This window comes from Hakea prostrata, chromosome 6, assembly GCF_041222555.1.
Source record: "Hakea prostrata isolate BN-2017 chromosome 6, UWA_Hpros_2, whole genome shotgun sequence".
NCBI classification, from domain to species: Eukaryota; Viridiplantae; Streptophyta; class Magnoliopsida; order Proteales; family Proteaceae; genus Hakea; species Hakea prostrata.
In genome coordinates, this window is record NC_142605.1 from 37,126,303 (window position 1) to 37,152,613 (window position 26,311).

The window sequence follows — 26,311 nt, forward strand, 5'->3', positions numbered from 1 at the left end:
TACTAGAAAATCAAATAAAAAATATACTAGACTTTAACAAGAAAATGCTTTTTCCTGTATAGCATGGTGACCCTACACGTTATGTCGTTGTGTATTTGTTTTTTTTGTAACAATTGTTATGTACTTTGTAACAAACTAAAAAAAAATTGTATAAAAAAGAAAATTAAAATGATTTTTTTAGTAACAGTCGTTTTGTAGTTTATGACAAACCAAAAAAAAAAATTGTATAAAAATGCAAAGTAAAATGATTTTTTTTTGGGTACCAGTCGTTATGTACTTCATCCCCTGTATGTCAAGGTAGGGTTAACTTGCCCATTTAAAAATAGAAATTCTTTAAATTTGCTTGCTGGAATAAAAATGGAGTGGGAAAAAATGGTGGAAAAAAGTTTGAAAAAACAAACTTTTCTGTGTAATTCAAAAAATATAGTTTGTTTGGTTCATGGGGTAGAGAAGCTTGTTTAGTGAAGCAGCATGCTAACTTTCTCACCCCACCTTTGCAAACAAACGCAACTTAAATGTAATTCTCAATATGAAGGTCATCATTGTGGAAACTGTTCCTGTAATGTCATTCAGAAAGAATTACCTCACGGTCGTCTGACATTGGGGTCTACAAATTGAGGGGTAGAGCAGCAAAAATGACCCACAAGTCCATAACCAAATGTTGGGGGAATTTCTCACAAAGCATATGGCACTATCGATATTTTCTCATGGGCACTGCCCCAGTCCAAAGATGCTAATGAATAAATGGATTGCCCTGCATACAAGCCAAGAGACTAGCTCGACCTGCTCAATGACCCAGTTGGCTTTCTCATGGTTCAACTGAATGCTCAACCTACATGGATCTGCAAAGATGGATGCAAGAAAATTGAAACACTTATAGATGATCATGTTGAAATAAAAAGGACAGATATGATCAGCTGCAGAGTCCAACAAAACAATCAAGAAATTGTGCAAAAGAATCACTCATACACTTATACCCTTTCTTCTAAAACAACCTCACAAGTTTCCAGAAATAGATGCTTAAGGAGGGAAGGAAGAGAATCCACTGAAACACATTTCTGAATCCACATTTCTCTTTTCCTCTACTTCCCAAACCAATCAAATCTTTTACCCAGGTTCCATAAAAAGCAAATGAGAACACTGAATTTACAAATAGCAATTGTTTTAAGATATCCCACCATCTTTCCATACACTTATGTAGTATTGTTATTAATTCTTATTCAGGGACGAAATGTCAAGGCACATCATTTAGTTTTCTCTATTATAGTTGGTATATACAATTCAGGAAACAAATGGAACTATACTTTCCTATTCTTCCACATTAGGGAAACTATTTTTGTCAAAAGATTAGTTGGATCATAAATATTCCACTCCAACGAAGTAAGTGCACCATGATGTTAGATTATGTTTTTATTTGGAAGAAGTAATGTTAAGAGAGGAAAATGAAATTAGAACAGAAACAACAAACTTCCTTAATCATCATAATGATTTTTCAAGCAAATTAAGAGAACAATCTTTTTGATCTGTCAGCACTGCTTAACAAAGGTAGATGAAGATGAAAGGCGAATGCATAGAGCTCATACCAATGTGTTATTCAATACATGAGACCTCCTCTGTCAGTTTTTATACTTCATGTGGTTATTTCTGCTTTAAATCCAACCATAACACAGAGCTCCAACATTCAATTTTGAGGGAATTGACGAGTGAAACAGGCCCACTGAATGTAGCTTTTTAGATATTAAGGCTTGGGTATTTTTGTACATTTGTCCAACAAGACATCAGTGAGACTCTGGTAACCTGCAACAATAACAGAACAGAGAGCCATTGAATTATCAAATGTGAAAAGTTCTCACCATATGATTCTCACTGATGATTTAACAAAAAAGCCATATTTTTCTCAATGAACAATAATCACAGGGATTAAACTTAAAAGTTATACAACAACAAAGATTTGGAGATCTGATTATACCAAGCTTGTATTGGAGAAAAAGGTTGCCTATATCGTGCACACCCTAAGTAAGATTGGATTAAAGTAGTAGTAAGTCAAAATTTTGAGAGCATGTGGACGAACTAGTGCATAGTTGTAGTCAACAGGATAATATTATTACAAAGGGTGATCTGAATGGACATATTGGGATCGATTATAGAGGCTATGAAGGTGTACATAAGGATATGGATTTGGAGAGAGGCTTTTTTTTTTTTTGGGTGGTTGGGGGGGGTCTACGTTTTAGATTTTTCTGTAGACTGATCTGTCCATTATAGACTTTTATTTATCATTTCTCTATTGTAAGCACTTACTTTGAAAAGACAAAAGCAATTAGTCATCTTCGAAACTAGGCATATTGAAATAAGAGAAAAAAATTTAGCAACACCCTAAGTAAGAAAGTATTGCTATGTTCTTCACCCACTTCTAGCAACAAATAAGACATCTGATGAGGATGACTGCTGTCACAACAAATTCCAGATCAAAGTACAATGCAACAACAATCTATGCCCAATGGTAATCGAAGGTGGTGATGGTACTAAACTCATCTCTAAATACACTGTTCGCATGATCAGTTTAAAGGCAAAACCACATTGCAACCCCTGCAAATCTTGCATAGGTGAGCACATCAACCTAAAAATCAATTAAAGGTGTCCACCTACATATTTTATTTAGCGGTTGATTGAGACGATGCAATGTGACATTTATCTCCAAAGGACTGTAAAATATTCTTAGGCATGGTTATTTGACAAGAATGTACAATATTGTAATTACGAGAACATGTATTTCTTCAAGCACTGTGGGCTCTAGATGAAGCTTCTTCCTGCAAAGGATTTTCTGAACATCAAGCTTAGGCCGACTACAGGATCATTTGTTCTTCCAGAAGTTGGCGCATGTTGTATCCTTCATTCCCATCCAAACTCAGAGTTGAGTTCTTTTTAGAGGAGAGCTTATGCAATTGCATTTCCCTGGTTGGACTGGAATGACTCACTTTGTGGACCTATACCCTTTTCTTTCTCTCATTCCCATATGTTGACAAATGGACTTATCCTTTAGACTACCTGATAAAACCCTTATGATACCTTGGAAAATTATTACAAAGTTGCAAGAATTAACAAGATAACACTGGTCTCTATGGTGCCAGTCACCCCCACACCCAAAGGTGTCCCTCAGCCCAAAATTTCTCATAAACCATTCCCCCTCTCCACTCACTTGTCCCTCTATTTATAACCCTCAACTAACCCTAATTCTCTCTTTCTCTCCTCCACATGGCCTCATCCTAGAGTCCTAACACTACCCCTTATATAGGGAATTGAAACTGTAAGTACAGATGCCTGCTTGTATGGCACATTCCTAAGTGTGATTTCAATGCTGGTCCAAATAAATACTCCTCACAATTGCTATTCATAAAAAGTGATTGCTAAAGACAACACTCAGAAACATCGCTTCAGTAACCAAGATATGATGATAAATCAAGGAGATGCAAAAAGGCTTTACATTGAGCCACTTGCATGTGTGTGTAGGTGTCAGAAACAGGTCAGGATACATGTTTACGAGCTAGCTCAGAACTCATAAGTCACAACTTTGAGGATTCCTGATAATGGGATGTGTACATGTCCTTAATTTATTCTGACTATTTGTTTCCTATCTCTGGAATATCATTCAAAAAAATAACATTCATAATTGCAAGTTGTATGCCACATCAATATATATCCTATTTCCCTGGGCTTACATGTGCTACTGAATCAACATAGTTACCTCAGGTGAATTAAATGGATCCAGGTGCCACAGTTCATATCTATATCTTACTAATCTAGCCAAAAAACCTCTTTCAGAAATAATGTATATTGACTTACCGCCAGGGGAACTCACTAGTGTCTATCCCAGCTAGGTGAAGCTCATCAACATACTGCAATGCTTCCCTGCACTCCTCCCGGTCATCAAAAAACTTTTTCTTGTCACCTTCTATTTGGTATGTTTCATGGCCTTTGCCTGTAATAACCTGCGGCAGATGAGGCAACAAGATTAATGCAACAAACGGTGCAGTGAATAAAGCAAAGCCCGGATATTGTTGACTCACTCAACCAATAACAAACAGTAATTATAAATAACCCTGAAAATTCTCAGTGAGGTCTACATAAAATTTTGGGAAAATGTCAACAGCAGTTGGCTTATTTGTCAAAGAAAAATCAAGTCCATCATAAACAATTAATTAGTCAGATTCAAGAAACAAAAAAACTCCTTAATTTGAAGATTCGTTTTAAATTATTTGGTTTATTAGACTTGAATTTTTATACAATAATCTTAATCCCTAGTATTACTGTCAATAAAATTTCAACTTCATGGGATGAGCTGAGCGATGCGTCCACAAAAATGTTCGAACACAGAAGAGAAGGTAACAGTTTCAGGGACTTACAACCATGTCACCTTCTTCGGCCATGGCTACTGCAGCCCGTACAGCAACCAGCCTGATATCATGTAGAAAAAGCCGATGACCATTTGGAAGAGGTGGATAGTAATCATTCTCACCATATTTCAAGTAATCCTGCATGGTCCATCCTACACCAGCTAGCATGTCATCCAAGATGTCCACTGGTGAATACACAGAATCAAGGAATTACTTAGGCGCTCAGAAATTTTATCCAGAATATAATTCCAAAGTATCATCAAGCATTGAGAAAAATGGTAGGACAGCAAAAAGGAAACAAATAAAAAACTCGATTTTATTCAGCAGGAAAGTGGATGGAAAAAACTGTATATGAATATATCATCCACCAGTGATAAGCTGAGCTCTGTTCAGCGCCATCTTGTCTGCTCATCAATTCCCATATTTTTGCTGACTATTGATTACAAGTTCCTAAGAGAGCAATAAGGCTGAGCAAAGCACTTTGGACAGATAGCAACATAAACAGAGCTCAGTTCAACTCCTTTGATAGAATTCCTCTATTCCGTAAATTTACTTACATGGATCTTCTGTCCCTGGATTGTCAGATGTCAGGAGAACCACATCACTTTTGTCTGTGGCAATCTTTGTCATCAAGGGCCTCTTTCCTCTGTCTCCCTCACCACGACATCCAAACACTTGATTCAAAGCATTAACAGTTTGTCAGACACACGGATGCGGTAAAAGAATTCCATTACTTACCATCCTCCTCAGTTACATATGAAGTTCTAGAAAAACAAAAGCAGTGCATTTTTACCTTTTCATTAATTTGAATCTATAGAAAATGAAAAGTATCATGAATATAGTTGTGTCTAGGACTGCATTTGTTTCACTGCCAAACATCTTCTGGAAAACATTACTAATAGTAAATTGTACTGCATATTTTCCTGCCATCTGGACCCTTTTTTGTAGTTGTACATGGCCAATAAGCACATCTGGACATGAGTGAGTATGGGATAGATCCAACCATAGAGATGGCAGCGGAGCCCTACTTGGGTACCAATGAGCACCAACAATCAAGATACCATCACTAAATTGGGAAACAACACCTGAATTGTAGAATGAAAGTCAACTTCCAACTTTCTGTTTACATGAAACAAAAATTTCCTCCTTGCTAATCCGTATACAATTTTGTATTTAATATTTTAATTAAACAAATCCTGAAAAATATTTTACAGCAAAACAAACACAGCCAGTCAAACAGACATGGGTGGAACCTCTTGTACAGTCAGCAGTATCAAATTTTACACAAGTATATTCTGACTGAGACATATGAAACAAACCATATTTTTTTCAACCCAATTAGTAAAATCTTGATAAAAAATTTAAGTACAATGGGATATCAAGTAACAATCCTTCTAATATCCAAGCCCCACTCACTAAGTCGATTGAAACTAACTTAGCTCAATAACCATTAAGGTATGGCATTTGCACTTGGTTGTCTGAAACCTAAGCATTAAATCGAATTGGCTGAGTTAGGAGTTCACAGTTGTTTACCTATGCCTAATACTGTAAAATTGGAAACGGAAATCCCTTATATGTACATGCATTAGATGACATACAATTAGAAAAGAACTGTTTCCCTAGGGAGAGAGGAAAAGAAACATACCAGTTATGATTCTTCGGGGGCAAAGCTCCCTTACAGCATCAAGTAGTCGAGATAACGCATCAGGAGTATGAGCATAGTCCACGATAACCCCAAACGCCTGTTCCTCATCTATCAGTTCACACCTACCAGGAACTGCATCAACCTCTTCTATCCCCCTAACAATGTCCTCCAGTGGTGCCCCAACAGCAATTCCCACAGCCACTGCTGCTAGGATGTTGTAAACATTGTGCCTTCCAATCAACCCTGATGAAATCTCTAATATACCTTGGGGGGTCCTAACCAAAACCTGTGTCTCAAACAGTGAGAGCTCAATCTTCAAAGGGTGTACATCTGCGGTCTTGTTTTCCATTGCATAGGTAACTACATGGACATCTGGGTTCCCTTGTGCCATAAAGAAAGGTGCACTTGGGTCATCAATGTTAACAATCTTTCGATGCCGCTCCGGGTCCACCATCCTTGTAAATAGTTTTGCCTTAGCATCCCTATATTCTTCATTAGACCCATGAAAGTTCATGTGGTCCCTCGTCAAGTTGGTGAAGACTGCAATGTCAAAATCAACCTCATCACACCTCCCAAGAGCAAGCCCATGAGAAGAAGCCTCCATGACAACTGCCTCTGTTCCATTGTGATGCATAGTCGCCATGAGCTTCTGAACCATAACAGCATCAGGTGTAGTGTGGTGTGTGGTGTGCTCGGGTAATTCTAACTTGTTATCACCATGGAGATAATAGGCTACAGTACTCAACAACCCAGTCCTTACAGCCATTGCTTCATACATTCCTTTAATCAAATATGCAGTAGTTGTTTTACCATTTGTGCCTGTGATCCCAACAACGGCCAAATTCTTAGATGGATTCCGGTAAAATGAAGCGGCCAAAGCAGGAAGAACTGCATTCGTATCCTCCACAATGACAAGTGCCTTGCAACCTAACGTCTCTTCTATATCAATCTCCTTGCTTGCTACCACAGCCACAGCCCCCCTCTTATCAGCCTCGCTCAAATACAAATGTCCATCAGTTTCCATCCCAACACAGCAGATAAATAGATCACCTGAATTAACCAAGCTCGAATCATGTTGGATTCCAGTGATCTCAACCTCTAAATTACCAAAAACAGATACAGGCACAACCTTGCTCTCATCCAGGAGTTCCGCTAAAGTCATCTTAAACTTGGGTTCCACAATTCGAACCTTGGACTTGCCATAACTGTCAAAATCAAGATCAAAGGAGGGAGAAGAAACAGTAGAGCTAGAATTATTCACCTCCTCCTCGAATTTCACTGGATTCTCTTCGTGGGGTTCCTCAGTGATCACTGTAAGCCCCTGAAGCTCCTTAATTTCATCCAAGTCCACAACTTCTTCTGGTTCTAGTTCTTCAAGTACTTCTCCCGCTGCATTCGACATCCCCTTTTCTTTCTTGGGGTTGGGCTTCAAAAGCCCTTGCTTGACGAATTCCTTGCGCTTGAGAGCGATAGCTCGATCAATCTCTCCGAAAAGGTCATCACCAGCAACAGTACTGGACTCTGGGTTGTCAGGCGCATCTTCTTCCTCCGCAAGGGCTGATAGGAAAATGGACCGGTCCTTCTTGAACTGTTCTTCTTGAATCTTGCGAGCACGGGCGGCTTGGCGTTGAATCTGCTGGAATTTGGACACTCCATGTTCGGAATCCTCCGGAGCTTCAGGTGGGTCGTCGTCCGCCGGAGTAGGGTAGTATTTTCCATCGGAACCAATGGCGAATGTAAGTCGAGGAAGTTTTCGGCGAAGAAGTGTGAGAGAAGACAGTGACTTGAATTGCAGAACTGGCTTGGTGTTTATACAGAAAGAGGAGAGAGGCAGAACTGATGGAAAGAAACCATTGAGGGAGAGAGAAGTAGGAGCCATGGTTAATAACGCAGAGAGCAAGAGCAGAGGGCTTTGGGGGTTTTTTCGTGGGATGAGATTGGGTGGGAAATATCCGACAAGGGAGAGCGATTCTGTTGTTTACCTAAAATCGCACATCTTAGGTGCGATCTTTGATTTGAATGCTGCGCTTTTACCCCTGCTGTCGACGGTCGCGTCAAAATTTTGACCAAAATTTTGATCGGACCGTCAATATAAAGGTGATTAAAAAAGAAACGGACGGTCGAGATCAAAATATGGGTAACGATTTCGATCTCGACCGTTGACAGCGCAGCGTTAAAGTTGAACCTCGCCATTGCAGGCGCGAGCTGCTTTTTGGCGCCAATGCCAGCGTGTCACGAGTTACCTTGTCACCCGTGAATCGTGACTCGGACATTAGGATTTCAAAGAACCTGTAACTGATCTGAACTCCTAATTTTTTTCCCACCTAAACGTCTTCTTATGATCTTCTGTTGACTGGTAGCTACTCAGATTTCTCTCAGGGTGCTTCTAGGGTTCGTTAAGTTGAAGAGACGAAATTTTCATCTTTCGTTTTTAAATGGAGTATCGATATCATGGAAAATGTTTCTGATGATCGAAGAGGCGATGCTTTCTCGAACAGTGAAGATCAAAATGCCGACCAACAGCTTCACCAGTTACAGACACGAAATGATGCTCTTCTGGCAGAGCTGGAAGCACTTCGTGTTTCTTACCAGGATCTTCAATCAAGATCCATGGTCCTCGAGGATAGTTTCAGCCTGCTCCAACAGCAGAAAGACGAAGCTATTAATCGCCATTTAGATCTCGTCAAAGCTGTTGAAGATATCACCAATGAAAGAGATGCTCTTCGGGACGAACTTCACCGACAGGAAGTTGAGGCAAAAGAACGTGAGTGCGAGTTGATGAGACAGCGGGACGAGGAAATGAAGGAGAAACTGGATCTTCGTAGTGAAGCTGAGGCTTCCCTAGAGAGGATTTCAGGGTTGCTTGAAGAGAGAAGCAAGAGAATTAGGGTTTTCGTTCGCAGCGTTGATTTGCTTCGGGGTACTAAAGAGTGTTTTGGGAGGATCATAGACAGAATCATGGACGACAAGTCTATTGGTTTCATACAAGAAGATGAGCATGCAAATGATGACTTTGATTCCGATGAAGAATCGAAGGAATTCTTATCAGAAATGATCTCTGTTCATAAACTTGCGACAGCACTGGAATCACGATTAACGGAGTACGAAGAGATGAGAAGGAAGGAAAAAAGGGAGTTGGAGAATAGTGTGGTGAGTTTAACGGAAGAGAACAGAGACATAAATAGCTTGTTGAGGATTGCTTTAGTTGAGAAGGAAGCAGTGGAAATTAAACTGAAGGGGAATAATGAACACAAGAGAGTAGCAATTCTGCAGATTGCAGAGAAGGGCTTGCAGAAGGTTGGATTTGGATTCATGATGGGCGGAGCAGCTGGTGACTCACCAGATAATTCAACTTCTAATTCAGGCAGTAAATCAGAAAGCAGTGATGCAGACCAGGAGGTTGTTAGTCTGGTATTATTCTGCCTCTTTTTATTCTCACTGAACAAATTCTGGATGGGTATTTAGGTTGTTTAAGAATTGAAAGTTGATGATTATAACCACTTAACAGGTTTTGATCGTCTGTTACTTACAGATGTTGGACCTCAATGAACATTTAGAATTACTTAGCTCTTTAATGTTGGTTGCAGCTCTCTTCTGCACCAGTTTCTGCTGGAACAAACACAAATCATTCACTTTCGATGTTTAAACGATTTTCGTTGATTTTTCAAGTTTGTCAGCCACTTTAACTTCCCCAAGCTTTTAATTAACTAAACTACTGGATTTACTGACAAAATGACTCAATTATTACTTTAGGCGAAAACTGTTATGCAAGGCCTTAATACATATTTCATACCTTCGACCACTGGATAGGGAAGAGATGGGATGTGGGAAGAGATGGGATGTGCTATTACAGTTCTGCCTCACCCCTTTCATGCAATGGTTGAAAGGATGGCCATTTATGTACAGGACTATGCATAAAAGCTGGAACCTAGCTTTAGTTTATATTAGTGTCATGTTAAAAGCTATCTTAGTGCCAAAGCAGAGCTGTTCTAGTAGTGAAACCAACACCTCTTAGTGAAGAGGTCTTGGGTTCGACTCTTGCAGAGGTATATTAATATCCCAATCCCCCGGCTTAATAAAGCCCCTTTGTACCAAAAAAAAAGAAAAAAGGAAGCTATCTTAAAGTTCTAGGTTTGAATTCTTGAGGGTGACCAGTGACCACTTTGTGTACTAATTGCTGATGTTTAGACCGACCCAAGTCCACCTGAACTTGCATGTATCCATTTTACTCCATTAATTGATGGTGTAAATTACATTATGAGTTTCTTGTTAGAAAAAGAGAAAAGAAGAGATCATTAACTTAAGATTCAGTTTAAGTATTCTATGTGTTTCCATACTTCTGAGATTTGGGAATTTTATCTTAACAGAGAAGGTTTTGGTCAAAAACAGAGTAATCTTTGGAGGTGAGATACATGTTTGTGTCAGTACCAACGGTAATTGAAGTAAGCCAGTTGCTTTTAGTCAGTCAAAGTGGGTAACTATTTGCAGATGAATTTAAGAAAAAAAGCACTTTTGGTGATGCGGGGGGGGGGGGAAGGTAATTCCCGGTGAATTCTGGAATGCAGCAATAAGCAACTTCAAATTCATAGCCCCCACATAACATTCTGGGGATGAAGCAGGGTGAAGGGTGGTTCCTGCCATTTTCTAGAAAATAGCAATAAACAATCTTTTTCCCAGAAGCTAATATGGTTATTTCTTCAATAAGTTTGTAGAATCCTTTACTGAGAAGCTGGAAATAAAAATATTTGCAAGTATTTTGAGGATTTTCCATGTGAGAAATTATACTTGATATACTAAGAAACTAGACCTCATTTACATTTAATCACCATAATGTGGCTCTTTTATAGCTGTTGGCTATAATTTTACTGCCTAGAAGTTAACATTAATTTGTAGGACTCCAAATGAGGTTTCTGCATCCCTTGTTGATTCTCCTAACATGGAGAGGAGCTTTTTTTCACCCCCTATGTTTCCTAAGAAATATAAGCTGTTTGTCTAAAGAACCATGGCTGCATATTGCGTCTCTATAGAATTTCTTTTCATGTACACATGAACACTTTTTTAATTATTTACTTCTTCTGTGCACTAGAAAGTTGGATGCTCTTATCCTATAAAACATAAAAGAGTGGTATATGGTGTAATATATGTATGAATGCAAATAGACATGTCTGTTTCTTATTCAAAATAATAAGTAAAGAGCTGTCTAAATTTTTTAATAAGTAAAGAGTTGTCTAAATAACTCGGCCTTTTGCAATAGATTTAAAAGAAAGGAACGCCATATACACTTATAGGCTTATAGTACATATGTTGTATGCCTGTAAGGTAAAGAGCATTCTTTACTTGCATGGATTGACTAACCAGCTCGCAGCCACACTGCATTACATAGAAATATGTAAACACATATTTTCTCAACTCGGAAAACGCTTATACATATATTTGTACTTCATGCTTCTTTTTCTTTCATGTAAGATGATTAATATAATAATATAAGATGATTACTTTATGCTTTATGGATGTGTATACTACAGAAAACTTCATATGTTAGGCGGCCATTTATATTTTCTTTTCGGGTACCCTGACCAGGCGTCAACTGTAGAGAAGATAATGAAGAATTTGCGGCATGAAATCACTCAATTAAAGACATCTTTGGATGAATCTAGGTACTGTCTCTCTATATCTCTGTTTTTTATTGTTGCTTGATTTCTGATAATAATCTCTATTTCTAGCCGAGATTTTTGACAAACAGGGAAACCTAAGATAAGATTGAACTAATAACGACTTACTAGCATGGCTGTTGGATTCCAAAATTGCATGCTGTTAATGACTGTTTTATATGTGGAGATATTTTAACTGCTTTCCAATGGTTTTTCCCTAACACTAGAAATTCTTCATTTCTTGGTATCTTGGCCCCAGTACCTCTTGTGATTAGTTAGGGGTGGCAAAATAGGTCTAGTTGTCATTCCATAAGTAAGGAGTAAGAGGGGGAGAAAGAAATCAAAATAGTATTTTTCTTCATTGTTCTTTTATCCGCTGCTGTCCTGACAAAAGACAATGACCGAGAGCTTCATCCTCGCAATTTTCTTTTTGGTCTTTTTTTTCTCTCTCTCCTGTTCACTCTTCCATGATTTTCTATTTGCAAAGTTTTTGCATTTGTTGGGTGTGATGCAAAATTCAGGAGACTTCTTTTATTTTAGGGTGTTCCTCACAACAAATTGACATCCCCATGCTTAAGTACATGGTATATTCATTTTAGAGTATTCCATATTATATGCAGTTTTCTTTTTCTAAACTTTAGTTTGGATGAGGCTTAGTTGTTGTTTTCTTTTTGTAAACGTTACATTCTATAATTGGTTGTAGCATGGTCAGAGTCGTCAGACATTTCAATCATTGGATAGCATAAGCAATAATTGATCTGTTCACTGTCTATCTAAGCCATTCATGTTCAGTTTCCTCTGTTTTGCCATATAAGTGCACTATGTATGGTAGTCCTTTGCTTGGTCACTTGACTCAGTCTTTTAACAAGGAATCCTTTCGTCTAGCCCCCTCTTCCCAAACAGCTGAGTGAAGGATTTATCCATTAGGCCTGCCTACCTTACCATGAGGAGCTTGCTTAAGAACCGAGAACTGTCCAGTCCCTGGCATGCCCTCGTTCGGTCAGGTGTTCTTCGCTATAGACTCCACCAAGAAAAAGGAGGAGGCTCTCTGCTCTGTCTCACCAAGTAGTGCTATTCTGTCCTCCGAGGAGAAATTGCTCGTGGAGACATTCTTCATTTTGTTCCATGGTTTGCCGATACTGGGACATGACACTCGATGCCTCCTGCATGAAGACTCTGGATGATTTGAAGCTTCATAGTTTTTAGTATCCATATCTTTCCAGTTGAAATATGACTTGATATTCACTTGATTTAGTGTTTACTGTATAGAATAGTATGATAGAACCCCCTTAAGTCTATGAATTAAGCTCTTCGGATGAACAAACAACAGCAATACTATGCTGAATATTTCCATTAAAATCTGAATAACAGTTGAACAAACTTTCATAATCTTTCTGTCGTATTGCTACTGCCAATAACCCAAAACAGAACAATTTGAAAGAAAACCTCAGAAACCCTACCAAAGCCCTACCCGAGCGACCCCTCTCTCCCAGCAAGCTCAACTTGCTTTCACTCCATCATTTTTTCCTTCCCCTCCACTTCCCTCACCCCCTCCTTTATGTTCCAACATTCCTAACAATTTCTTACACCTCTCACCAATCTTTTCTTGCCAAGTGGTCCATCATCTGTGTCCCTCTGCTCCCAGCAGGGTGCTTCCCAATACTAATTTGCCACCTGTCGCTTGTTTGTTGAGCTGGTTCTTGTATTTGCGGGTGATGATCCTATGCTTCTTCCCCTGTTCTTTCGTTTGAACACCCAAGTCACCAGGGGCTTATCATAGTATTATAAGTTGCAAGAGAATCTAGCATGTCCAACCCCCCCCCCCCCAAATTTTTTTTAATAAATAAATAAATAAAATATAAAGAGAGAAGACAATCTAGCAATACCTGTGTCAATCAAATATATTATGAGAAGTAATCATATCAGACGTTACAATCCATTTAACTCAGTAGGACATTTGGTACAAGTTGCTTAAGATTATTGGTATTAATTATCTACTATTTGGCAGGTCAGACACTGAGCGTCTACAAAGTCTTACAGAGAAACAAGCTCAGAAAATTGCAGAAAGTGAACTATACATAAAGGATTTGGAAGAGAGAGAGAATATGCTATCCCAAAATGTAAGACGGACTTGGCCATGGCTACTTCATCCATGCACTATTCCCCATTTTATCCTTCTGCTTCATTGTGTTTTCTTCATGTAAGGTTGAAGAACTCGTAAAGGAATTAACAGCAGCTGAAGAAGAAATTACTAGATGGCGGGAAGCTTGTGAATTGGAAGTAGAAGCTGGAAAAAACAGTATTGCAGAACGTGACAGAGAGGTAAGAAGAATCCTATAGCCTGATCTAGATTGGGATTTTGCAATTCCCCTTAGGCCATTAGCATCATTTGCCATCTCTTAAAGGCTATCTTGTTTTTAATGATAGCTTTTAATTTCATTTGTGGTTGTCTGTCATGTGCTGTAAATATATATTATGATTCTAATGCAGATTAAATAAAGAATCTTGGTGGCAACTTGGGGTTAACAGATTGACAGAAAATAGAACATATTCAGTAATCTGAATGTCAATTTTAAGTTTAAACAAAATCAGAGAACACAGATCCTAGATTAGACAAGAAGTAATAATGAAAACAGAATAGTAGGCTCGCACAATAAATGAACTACAATGACAGAGCAGGTTGACTAAACTCTATTAACTGAACTGATATATAGCTGTATAAATCGGCTGTTGAAAAAAACATAAGTAGCTGCAAGGGAGGTAGAGAATAAAGTGAGGATGGGATGAATATAGTTTTCCCACACAAGGTGATCATCAAACTAATCCAACTTCCCTACTAACTGGGTTGGCTTTGTGGATCCTTCTCCAATTAAATCTGTTTGACATTATACAAGATACAAGACTATGCATGTCTTCCTCACTACTTACTTAGGGTTATGTTAGGCCTACCTGTGGAATTTCCTTTCATTCCAATCGACTGGGAAGGTGGTTATAGCTCTTTTGAAAATGAACTGAACTTCTACATAAGTGGACTTCCTAACAAGAAATAAGACAAAAGATCAACATGAAAAACTCCCCTCAACCTACAATAATCTACTAATGAATCAACATGATCCTTTTTATTTTTTATTTTTTCCTGTGTGGATGAGTGAATGAATTCATTAACCAAAACCCTGAAAGGGAGAGAAAAGAATGTACGAGGGGGGAGTTTACAACCTACTAGTTGACAAAAAAGAAGAACCAAGTTCCCAGGCTCCCCCTCCCCTTCCCCTCCATGGCCCGCCCTGGTTTGGTTTAAAGACCATATGCCCCTTCACTCTCTCACCCTTTGGAGAGCCCTAAATCTAGCCCTGCCAACCCAATCTTTCCTTATTTCCCGGCACATCCCCGTCAACCCAAAATGTATCCTTTGCTGGAATGGTACTAAGGACATTGAGCATCTATTTTTTACTTGCCCTTTATCTAGTGCCCTTTGGAGGAAAGCCCTTAGTTACATTTGGCCCCGCTCCCGTCGCTCATTTGGGTTTGCCCGTGACTGGTCTTGGATTTTGAGCAAGTTCCTAGGCTCCTCTATCTGTGATCGGATTGGTAAGCTGGTGTTTGGTGCTACTGTTCATCATCTCTGGTGGGAACGTAATCTCAGGCGCTGGAATTCCAAATCCCGCTCCATTGACGCTATGTGGAATGCTATATATTTCAATGTTTCTTCTAGGATCTCCTCTCTCTCCCTCCCCTCGGTAGTTGACTCCCCAAGGAACAGGCTCATTGTTGTTACCTGGGGTCTTAACTCCCAATTCATCCCTTCTTCTTGATGTGAGCTCCTGGCTCCCTTGTATTTGCTTTCTTGTTCCTTGGTTCCTTTAATTGATTAATTATTCATCCAAAAAAAAAAAAGAAGAACCAAGACCCCAAGAAACAACAATAATCTTATTCCTTGGGGTATCCAAAACAGGGGGATGGGGGAGGGACTCAAGGCGAGTGGAAACCTCAAAGAAGATGACTTTCCAAATCAAGTCAAGGGATCTAGACTTGGGGGTCCATCTCCTAAGGTTCTGCTCCCACCATATGTGAGAATCAAAGAATTGAACACCAACCTGCCCACCAAGTCAGAATTACAAGTGCTTGCAAAGTGTCAAAAACCAAACCCAATCTCTAGAAGACCCAAGGGGGCATTTGGAGCAGGCCCAAATGGAGGTAATAGCTCTCAACCACAAGGAGCAAGTGAAGGGGCAAAAGAATAAAGATGGTCAGTGTCTTTGGGGCTGTTCCAACAAAGTATACAGTTGGGGTTCATGTTGAAGTGTTTATGATTGAGGAATGATTGGTTAGGGAGGAAAAGTTTAAAGGCTCTTGAAGTGTTTAGGCATGTCTGGGGATATGACTCTTAAACTAGATCAAGGGATGCCAAGCAACTAAAGGGTAGGGGGTCAGATAAGGTTCCTCACTGAGAAGATGGAGAATAAGCCCTAAGTGGAGGGTTTGGAGAAAGTTTCTCCTCCTTCATCCCCTTGCCCTCCCCACCATCTCCACCCAGGAGTCATTGCACAACAAGTAGGAAGGGAGACAATCCAAATGGAGTCATTGCGCAACAAGTAGGAATATACCCAATTGACCCTTATAGAGTCATGCTTGGAGGCAATTTTCCAATTGAGTTTCAAGAGTTTGGCATAGTTAAAGTCGCAAATGTGACGGAAGCCAAGGCCACCTTCCAATTTGGACCGCCAAACAGAGGACCTACTGATGGGATGGATGAACCTAGAGTTTCTTGACCTTTCCAATGGAATACACAGAAGGGGGACTTCATGGCAAGAATTGCGGCTTTGGGGAGGGAAAAGATACCACATCAGTAGCGATAGGATGATTGGAAAACTAATCTAATGAGGACCATCCTGCCCACTAAAGGTAGGAGTCTTCCCTTCCAAAGTTGGAGTTCCATCCAAATTTGGTCAAGCATGGGAGTGCAGTGGTGATTTGTGAGGCAGCCCAGGATGAGGCGGAGGCCAAGTAGGAGATGGGGAAGGAGCTGAGACAGAAACTATGAGCTGAAGGAGGGTCTCTTGAGTGGCATTAGAGACACCAGCTAGGCAGAGGAGGGATTTCTAAAGGTTGACTTGGAGCCCAGGGAGGGAGTTAGAGAGGGTCAAGGATGAAAGGATGGAGGAAATAGATGAGTGAGAGGCTTTGCAGAAAATCATGAGATCATCTGCAAAGGCGAGGTGGGAAAGGTCGAGAACTTTGCATTTTGGGAAGGGGTGAGATGCTATGCTAGTCAGTGTTGGATTGGATGATGCTCATTAATTTAAGGCCAACCACACGTGATCTTGTCGTTACTTATTCCTGCGTATTCTTTTACAAATCCCAACTTTTGAGCTTGTAAAAGATCCCAGTACCAAAAAATAAAAAGAAGATGAAAAATTACAAGGCCATGGCCCATAGAAACCAAGGATGGGCTGAAATGCAGGACACCTTCAGCTGTGTCAGGCTCATTTATTGGTATTGCTGGATCATTTTATAGAGTGATGAAAAGTTCTATTCAACATGGTAATCCACCAACATGCTTTAAACTAGGGATGCAAGTGGAGCCATGGGTTTAATCTACTGTTGAAGCTGGAGTTGTAATCGTTGAAAGAGTACACTAAAGGGGATGGCATTTACAGAGGTAATCATGCTTCTATGTTTAATTAAACTAAACAAAAGGGGATGGCATTTACTGAGGTAATCATGCTTCTATGTTTAATTAAACTAAGTACGTTGTTTGACAAAACTTTGTTTCCCTGTCTGAAGGGAAAATTGGTATTAAATCTGAAATTCCATTAGTTCATCTTATTAAGCGCCAAGCCGCCAACAATGTGAATGTCATTATGACATAGGCTTCCTTTAAAGACTCTGAAATGTTGAAATTATGAAAAAGAAGAGGAATTGTGGCATACAGATCTCTCATTTTTCCGTTTTCCGTCAAACCACTGGGAAAATTATGTCTGCCATGTAAGATGATACTAAAACATGACAAGGGTGTGTTTATTGATGTAAGCAAGACCAAGGGCTTAAGATTTTGGATTCGACCTTGATTTTGATACTGATCGAAACTGAAATGTTTTAGGATTTTGACCGAATTCAACTGAAACTTTGCATGTTTTGGCAGGCCATTCCAGTTGGTCATTATGGTGATCAAATGGCTATATTTTGGCCCACAATTCCTGGAAACTCCTAATTAACAATCCCTAAACATTCTGAACTTTAGATTGTAAAACTAATATCAATAGGAGTTTAGCTTTGTGACCTAGGTTGGGGGTAGTGTATGTCATGACATGTTGTATTCTTTCTTGAGTATTATGTTATTCTACACATAATTAAGTATTATAACTCATGAAAAAACTAAAATGTGCGCTAAAATGAAGGAAGATTCATTTAATATTACAAAATTCAAAGTTTTGCAATTACAAGTGTAAAAGTGTTCCGTTCCCCTCAACTGTATCTTGTATATATATGGGTAACTTATATATAGGGGAGAAGCCCCAGCCCTAAGAGATTTGAACTCTTGACCTCTTAGTTATGAAGTGTTGGTCTTTGCCAACTGAGTGAACCCCTTGGGGTCACAAGTGTAAAAATGTCAGATCTTCCTTGCAAAACTGTTCCTCCTGTGTTAGTAACATATAAAGTTCCAAGAAGGCTCTAAATCTTTTGAGGAAAAATGGCATATATAACTCTAAATTTGAATACTGTGCAAGTCTTGCTCAGTCACAGTGAATCGTAGTTATAGATGGCTAGAGGCATTGTGATAGTCTCTTAACACTTTGTGCCATCTAGAAATGTAGGTGATTTGGGCATACGTTACCAAATCTAACGTTTCTTGTAGCTGTCCTCTAACAGGTGAAGTAACTAGGAAATCCTTGAATGGGTCAAAAATTTTGACTCGTTTTGATTTGAACAGTGCTTTTGTATGCATTGTATGAATCTGGTCCAAAACAAAATTTCAGTTGAAATTTTGCATATCTAGGTAATCAACCTACACTTTGTTTCTGCTTGTGTCAAAATTGATTTTTTTTTTTTTTTTTTTTTTTGACTAGTATTTCAAAATATGATCAGGACATCTTGAGGCCTTAAGAATTGGGGGCAATTTTCTGGGAAAAACCACTAGAACTTGACTGGATCCAGTAAGAACCTGTAATCTCTAGGTCATGGTAAAACTAAAACATGACTGGAATCTGGTTATGCCACTAGTAAACTGAGATTCATGTGTTCCACCATGGCCTTGAGATTCTTTCCTATTCTAGATTCGGTAGTGAAAGGGCTTCTAGAAAAGGAAAAACAAAAATAGTTGTCATGGGTCTCTACAATGGATGTGGAGGCATTGGATAGACGCAACACTAGGCCCAGTTGCTGACCATTGTATTCCCCAATTTGCCAGTACAACTAACGTTTTGCCACTATGACGGATTCCATCTCCAAGGAGGGTTGGTTGGGGAATTTTTCGCTCTGCCTGCTGCACCTTTGCCTTTATTTGGTCTCTCCCTTGGATTTTGAATCTGAAGACCCCATGCTTCTCAGTTCCTAAGTTTATTTTCTACTTATCCTCTCCAACTACATGCTACAAGTTGGGGAAAATAGAAGAAATAATTTGTTGAAGGTCAACTGTGAAACAGAAACTGCAGAGAGAATTGAACCAACCATTTGATAAGATATCGAATAATTACGCAAGCAAAGTTTAGACTTCAGCGTCAAGATGGTGACCTGACTGGAGCTGATGAATAACAGTGGGTTAGAAACAGAAGGTCAAAGGAGCTATGATTCTTATTACCATCTCTTTGCCTTCAAAAGCCAATTTTCATTAGAACATTTGGATTTGAGTTGCTCAGAGTATTTATCATGATTCAGTAACAGAACACACTTCATGAGTAACAAGGTGTGAGTATTTGGTTTTAGGTCCTGTATGTGGAATTTAGCTACCAGTTAAGTTTATTAACTCTCTGGATCAGGCGTAAAGCTACTTGTTACAAAACTGAGCCTCTGTTCCAGATTATTACACTAGAATAGTTTGATTTATCGTGAGGATTTTAAAAGTCAAATCACTGATTCATGGCCCATCTTAAATTTGCTGGCCTTGAAAAGGAGTACATAATTTTTGTTTTGGTATTAGAGAAGAATATCATCTGGCAAGTTCTACAGTTTCAGAACCTCCTACAGTTGTTTTCTGTTCATCAAATGTAAGCATTTAGGCATGAGAGTTCAGTCATTGAATTCAATAAAGTATTTATGCAATGAAGTTTGAGTATTGATAAGATGAAAGAGTGCAATGGATTGAATGGAAACTGTAAATATATTTTAGAGCCAAGGTAACTGGATCTTTCAATGCCAATAAAATCTTACACCCGCCATTCTGTGCAGCATGTATCCCGTGTGGATCTATTTTAGTAATTTTTTGTATCATTCTTTCAGAACAAAAAAATATATTAGATCATTGACTACAACATCTGACTAGTTAATTGTTCTGCCTTAACATACATCAAGAGTAAGAAAAATTCATGTTGCTCTTCTACCAGGTGGCACGTCTCACAGAAGAGTTAGAGAAGATGGAAGCCTCTCTGGAATTGTCAAACAGCAAGTCGAAGCTGAAAGCAGAGCTCGCTGCCACAGCCATGGCTGCCCAAGCAGCAGCTGAGAGGTCTCTACAGCTGGCTGACAGCAGAGCTGCAGGGTTGCGTGCACAGATTGAGGAGCTGACTAGGCAATTGGATGAAGCTGATCGAAGGGGTGAACGAAATAGCCGTCACAGAGTGAGACACATCTGTTGGCCATGGCGTGCTCTCAGAATGAATTCAGCTGGTATGAGGGGCCGATCTGTGAAACGGATGCTACCAGAGATGGAGGCCTTGTTGCATATTAGCATTTGAGTTTATTGCTCAACTTATGGTTCCATTTCTTTTACTTATGTTTATTTCCTGGGTTATTTATGTGCAGCAGAAGTAGATTCTTGTTTTCTTCATTTTCCCTTCAGAGTTCAATTCATATAGACATGACTCTTGAATGGTAAGTGATGGATATTATATCAACGTATTATTTGTTACGCATGTACAGCAGGTAAACAAGTGACATGCAGTAGGACAATTGTCTGGAACATAAGCTTTGTTCTCATTAGTAAAGGCTATTCCAAATTCAAATCTGGTAGCTGCAATTCAGACCGAAAAACAACACCTTCCTCGTCGCTGTAATGGACATAATTTTCTCTTCTTTCTTTCTGTTTCCCCCTGGGTTCTCCATGGGCCACTCATGCTGTGGCCCAATCACCCAGTTAATCACATTTTTTCTCTGGTAAGTTTTGTGATCCATTTCCAATTAATACCCATGAACCCTGAGATAGCACAGTGGAGGCCCCTTCGTATAATGAGCCTGAGGAATGGTAAAGCCGATATTTCAAATATTTTCATCATTTAATTTTAACCCCAATCCTAAAATATGTCATGAGGGTCATCACTTATTCTCCTCTGATTGCTTTACAACCACAAATTATGTGGGGTCTAAGTAAAAATAAAATGCCAATGATGGGTTAGTATAGCGGTTAAAGGCCCAACCTCCCTAGGGGAGGTCTTGGGTTCGCACTCATCGACGGCATTAATTATATAAAAGCTCCCTTGAGGATGTAATCATTGTGTGCGCAAAACTAAAGGTTATTAACACTTTATACCTGGCTCTAGTGAAGATGAAAGTGCTCAACTTCTATCCGGGAGAGGATATCAGCTGGGAGGTCTTCTACATTTTAGACTAAAAAAAATTCTTGTATAATAAATAAAAATAAATAAATAAGTTCAAGAAACGGGAAGGAATGGAATAGGAGAACAATTTTGAAAACCTTGGATTTGATGGGGACATAACCCCTATAACTACATTTTTTATATTTTATATATAATTTCTAAAAGATCTCTTGGATTAGTTCTCAACCAAATAAATCAATTACAATAAATAATAATAAATGACATTAGGAATGGAATAAGAGAACAATTTTGAAAACCTTGGATCTGAAGGGGCACTAACCCGCGGCAAAACCATGGTTTTCAAATTTGTGTACATAATTTCTAATAGATATCTAAATTGGATCAGTTCTCAACCAAATAAATCAATTACAATTAATAATAATAAATGACATTACTTATAAGGATATTGGATGTATTATGAAGACAAATAATATTTTGAACTATATAATGTGAATTAGTGAATTAAATAAAAACAACAAAATGTTTACAATTATGATGTTTATTTTAAATGCTAATCGCGTGAAACGTTTTAAGAGTACATCATTTATTTGTTATTGTTTCTTAGTAATTTTGAACTACTTTGTTCATACACTATGCATGATATTTATTGGAAAAACTTTAGGGACACTCCAAGTTAATTGGCGAAAAGCATAAATACCCCAAAACTATGTCAAATTGGAAATGACTTCCTTTTTTTTCTTTCGTTAAAAACATTGATTAGTTAAAATAAATGACAAATGTACTTTAGTTGTATTGTTTTAGATCTTATAATATAAAATGAAGAATTAAAGATAAAGCAACAAGATGAAATTAAGGATTTAATATTTTTTTGGGCAACATTATAAAGTAACAAGAGATTAATAGTAATGTATGAATTATGAGATTATCTAAGGATGACTTAACGGAATTTGCTAATGAGAGTGTACCATTGTGAAAATTGAAGAGACATCTTTGGTTGTAAAAGTCAAGTTGATATCTTTTTGGGGTGTTCATCATTTTTGCTAAATGTTTTGGGGTGGTTCTAAATTTTTTTTAATTTTTTTTAAGAAATACATTATGCATGATTGAGTATAATAAATAATCATACAAAAATTACATTAATAATCAAAATGTTTGTCGCTATTATATTTATTCTATGTATTTACTCATAATTCAACACAATGATTTTCAATTTATCTTTTTTGAATATGTTTGACATACTGGATGCAATTGAAATACTACTACCATATAAGAAGAAAATCTCTTCAGGTAAATTTTTATTTGTTGAATGATTTTCTAAAACTTTAATGAAATACGTTGATCACACAAGACCCCAGATACACTTCTTCACTTCATTCACCCTATTTTAGTTCATGGAAAACATTATTCTCTATATCATCTCTTTTATTTATGATTAAACCTATGTATCTAAAATAATCACTATGAGGAATCTCATTATCATCAAGTTTCACATATTTTAGGTACACTATGATTAAACCTATGTACCTAAAATAATCATTATGTTCATGGTTGCATATGTTTCAATAAAGAAGAGTACACGATCATTTCTATCTAATGTTTTGAAATTACTTGCGTATATACAAAACATTTTACAAAAGCCTCTCGTTCTATTATAAAAGAACATAATATATATATTGGATGTTAACTGGAAAGAAAAAGTCTAAGGTGCTTTCCAGCCAAACAAAAGGGAATCTAGAATTCTAGATAAGAGGAATATTACTTAGGCAAATGGTACTTAAAAAAAAATTTTTGGTAGACAACAAATGGTATTTCAATCAATAGATTTGATGTAGATTAATCAAATTGAATTTTTGAAAATTGAGTCTTAAATAGGGTCAATCTGACCCACTCTGGCCTAATCAAGATCAACCAAGACCGGATTGAGAGATGGGTTGAGTCCAGTATCACTGGGCTTCGGCTGCTATATCCCAGCCCAGGCCCAAATTCGGGACTAGCTGAAGTCGAATCGAAATAGGGATCAGTAGAGTTCCCGCGCGCCCGGACTTCAATGCTGCGCATTAACCGACGGTCGAAATCGAAATCTCGACCGTCCATTTTGGTGTGTTCATAAACTGAAATGGACGTTCGAGATCAAAATTTCGGTCGAGGTCGAAATCTCGACCGTCAGCTTCACGGTGCTGCGCTCATGATTATTAGATTTATATGATCATAGTAACTTGTTTATTTCAATAAATAACTAAATTTACTGTCCCAAGTGGGGAAAAAGAATTACACATTTAAAAAGGCATGCTCCATATGCTTGTACAGTGTACTCGGACTTAAAAAGTCTTGACAATTTGTAAAGGGGTCAACTAATCTGAAGACCTATTTTATAAATGACCACTTGAACGCAATTATTTTATTAAAAAATAAATAAGCGCAATTTATTTTAAAACAAAATCATAAATTAATAAGAATTATGATAAATATAGGCTATTGGTCTTCCATTTCGGTGGAATTTCTCATTTTTAAGGAACTGAAGTGAGATCAGTGGGTGAATAGTAGAAAATCATTACTCCCTTTTTACTTTTTCTGTTCGTTGCATGGCTTAGAGTTTCTTTTATCTCCATCTTAATTTATTGATTTACGGGCTGCATTTCAAATTTTCGTCTGCCAACAAGAAAGTTCTTTGATTCAATATTAAGTTTTCATTTTTTTTTTCATTTTATTTTTATGATTTATCTTATCTATCTATCTTTCTGATATGGTTTTAATATCACATGTATAGCCTGCAAATAATTATCTTCGTGTATTAAAAGAAATCTCAGAAAAGTATTCACGATTTATCATCCGGACACATGATGGGTAATTTCTCAATTATTATTGTTCTATGATTTATACGTGGTGTTGATATTTAAAATCTTTAATTCTCGATGGACTTGACCCTACAGGTCTGGGACTTGTTACCACTCGGGGGGGCGAATTTTATTTTTTTGGACCGAAGAGTGGAGACCGCAGGGTCTTCGACCGCCGTAGGACTCTTCTAGGCAAATGGATTTGCTCACAATCGACAAAAGCAGTTTCTGTAAAGTCGAATAACGCATTTATAGGCTTTAAGACCACGAAAAGCACCTCGAGAGAGCTAAAGTGCCAATTAATTGGAGATACGACGAGTACAGTAGCGATGCTCTAAGTCCGACCATGGGATTATTCCGGCTCCAAAGAAAACACTAAGAGTAGTAGCACAAATGTGCTCCTTGAACAAATTCGAAAATATGAAGTTTCAATATTGCATTTGAAATTTATGAGAAATATCAATCTCAATATTGACATTAATTTTATAGTAGAGTCTATTATTGCCTCCCCACAATAACCATCTTATCTCACTTGACCATTAGTTGTCCCCCATCAGAATAGTCTTCCTCTTGCCCTTTTGGCTCTTCTTGTGATTTCATTGTTGATGCCACTTCCACCTGTTTTAAAGAGCTAATACATTGCAAGGAGAAAATAGGAGATCTATACATCTACCTGCCCTGATTCAACTCCTAAAATTTGTGTACGCGCACGCGTGAGAGAGGGAGAAAAGATCTTACTTCATATATACTGCTTTTTTTCACGTTTGAAATTGTTAAGCTTCAATTATCCTCTTTACTTTTTTGCATCATGTTGTTCGATCTTGATCCCTAGTAATTTATGACATCCTTGCCACCACCGGAGCTTTAAAAGGTAAAAAAGAGGTGGATCTAAACTGTATCATTAGTATGAACCAAATCCTAAGGATTGGAATCAGATCCCAGTTCTTGATTGGTTGCTTGTGAACTTTGCCAATGAGATACACTAGCATCTATTTTTTTTTTTTTTTTTTTTTTTTTTTTGGATGAGGTTCATCCGGGCCAGCTTACGCGCACCATGATTACTTCCTCAAGGGAGATTTTATATATATATAATTAATGCCGCCGAACAGGTGCGAACCCAAGACCTCCCCTAGGGAAGTTTGAGCCTTTAACCGCTTTAGTAACCTGTCATTGGCACACTAGCATCTATTGGGATTCAACTCATCGATTTTAGAATCAAAAGTCAATAAACTTGATCAGATGTCATGTTTTCTATTTCATTGACCTGTACTCAAAATGAAGAATTTAGACTACAAATGTCTCATGTAGGAAGGCTTACCACATAGAAAAAATTGCTCAGATAATAAAGATGTCAAACCTAGAGGTTACCCCAAACCTTGGAGATATTTTAAGAAATACATAATTTCATGTAAATCAAGTGTTGTCAAGCAGTACCGAAAAACATGCTTTTCTATCCATTAATACATTTCTCATGACAATAGATATATGAATCCAACAAACATTGTTAGCGTGATGTTTTTTTATAACAACTAATTATTCGAATTATTCGTTATTCATCTCTCTAAATTTTTTGTATTTTCTTTTAACCTGAAGTGAAAAGTTGAAGAAAAAAATGAATACGATGATAAATCTCAAATGAAAGACTGAGAAATTGGAGGAAACCAATTTAAGATAAAAGTAACTTTATAAATCTTCCATGTCGAATTACATATATCTATAGTTCTATGTTATCATTCGGTCCATATGTTTCCATCGGGCTTTATTTCAAGCCCTAATTTCCCAAATATTTGTGTTGTGTTTTGATCATTTGAATATTTACGATATCATTGACCATGGATCAAATAATTCCATAGAGGTTTGTAATAATAAATAAATAAGTCTTGGAGGTAAAAACAAAAACTATTGGCATCGAAGGAAAATTATTCCTAACTATTGGTTATTTCTACATGTTTTAGGCTCTCTCTCTTTATTTTCGTAGAGCTCTTAGCATCATCACGTTTAGTAATAAGATAGATAAGTCGGCTCTGGGCTTTCGTCAGATGTAAAAATGGTCTGGACTAGCTCTTAGAATCGTTAAATT

The 26,311-nt window shown here is 37.9% G+C and overlaps 2 protein-coding genes across 2 annotated transcripts; one reads left to right on the top strand and one right to left on the bottom strand.

The window, feature by feature from the left end:
* Positions 1-288: 288 nt before the first annotated feature.
* MURE (ALBINO OR PALE-GREEN 13) lies at positions 289-7,995 on the bottom strand. The gene is made up of 6 exons (XM_089157840.1): positions 6,037-7,995; positions 4,949-5,065; positions 4,401-4,576; positions 3,841-3,986; positions 1,584-1,797; positions 289-842 (listed from the first exon to the last, which is right to left on the bottom strand). The coding sequence occupies exons 1-5, from the start codon at positions 7,913-7,915 to the stop codon at positions 1,779-1,781; spliced, it is 2,337 nt and encodes a 778-aa protein (XP_089013966.1). The 5' UTR covers positions 7,916-7,995; the 3' UTR covers positions 289-842; positions 1,584-1,778.
* Positions 7,996-8,351: 356 nt separating this feature from the next.
* On the top strand, positions 8,352-21,116 carry LOC149013834 (uncharacterized protein At3g49055-like). The gene is made up of 5 exons (XM_089157842.1): positions 8,352-9,447; positions 11,617-11,693; positions 13,696-13,807; positions 13,893-14,009; positions 20,228-21,116. The coding sequence occupies exons 1-5, from the start codon at positions 8,488-8,490 to the stop codon at positions 20,576-20,578; spliced, it is 1,617 nt and encodes a 538-aa protein (XP_089013968.1). The 5' UTR covers positions 8,352-8,487; the 3' UTR covers positions 20,579-21,116.
* Positions 21,117-26,311: the final 5,195 nt, after the last annotated feature.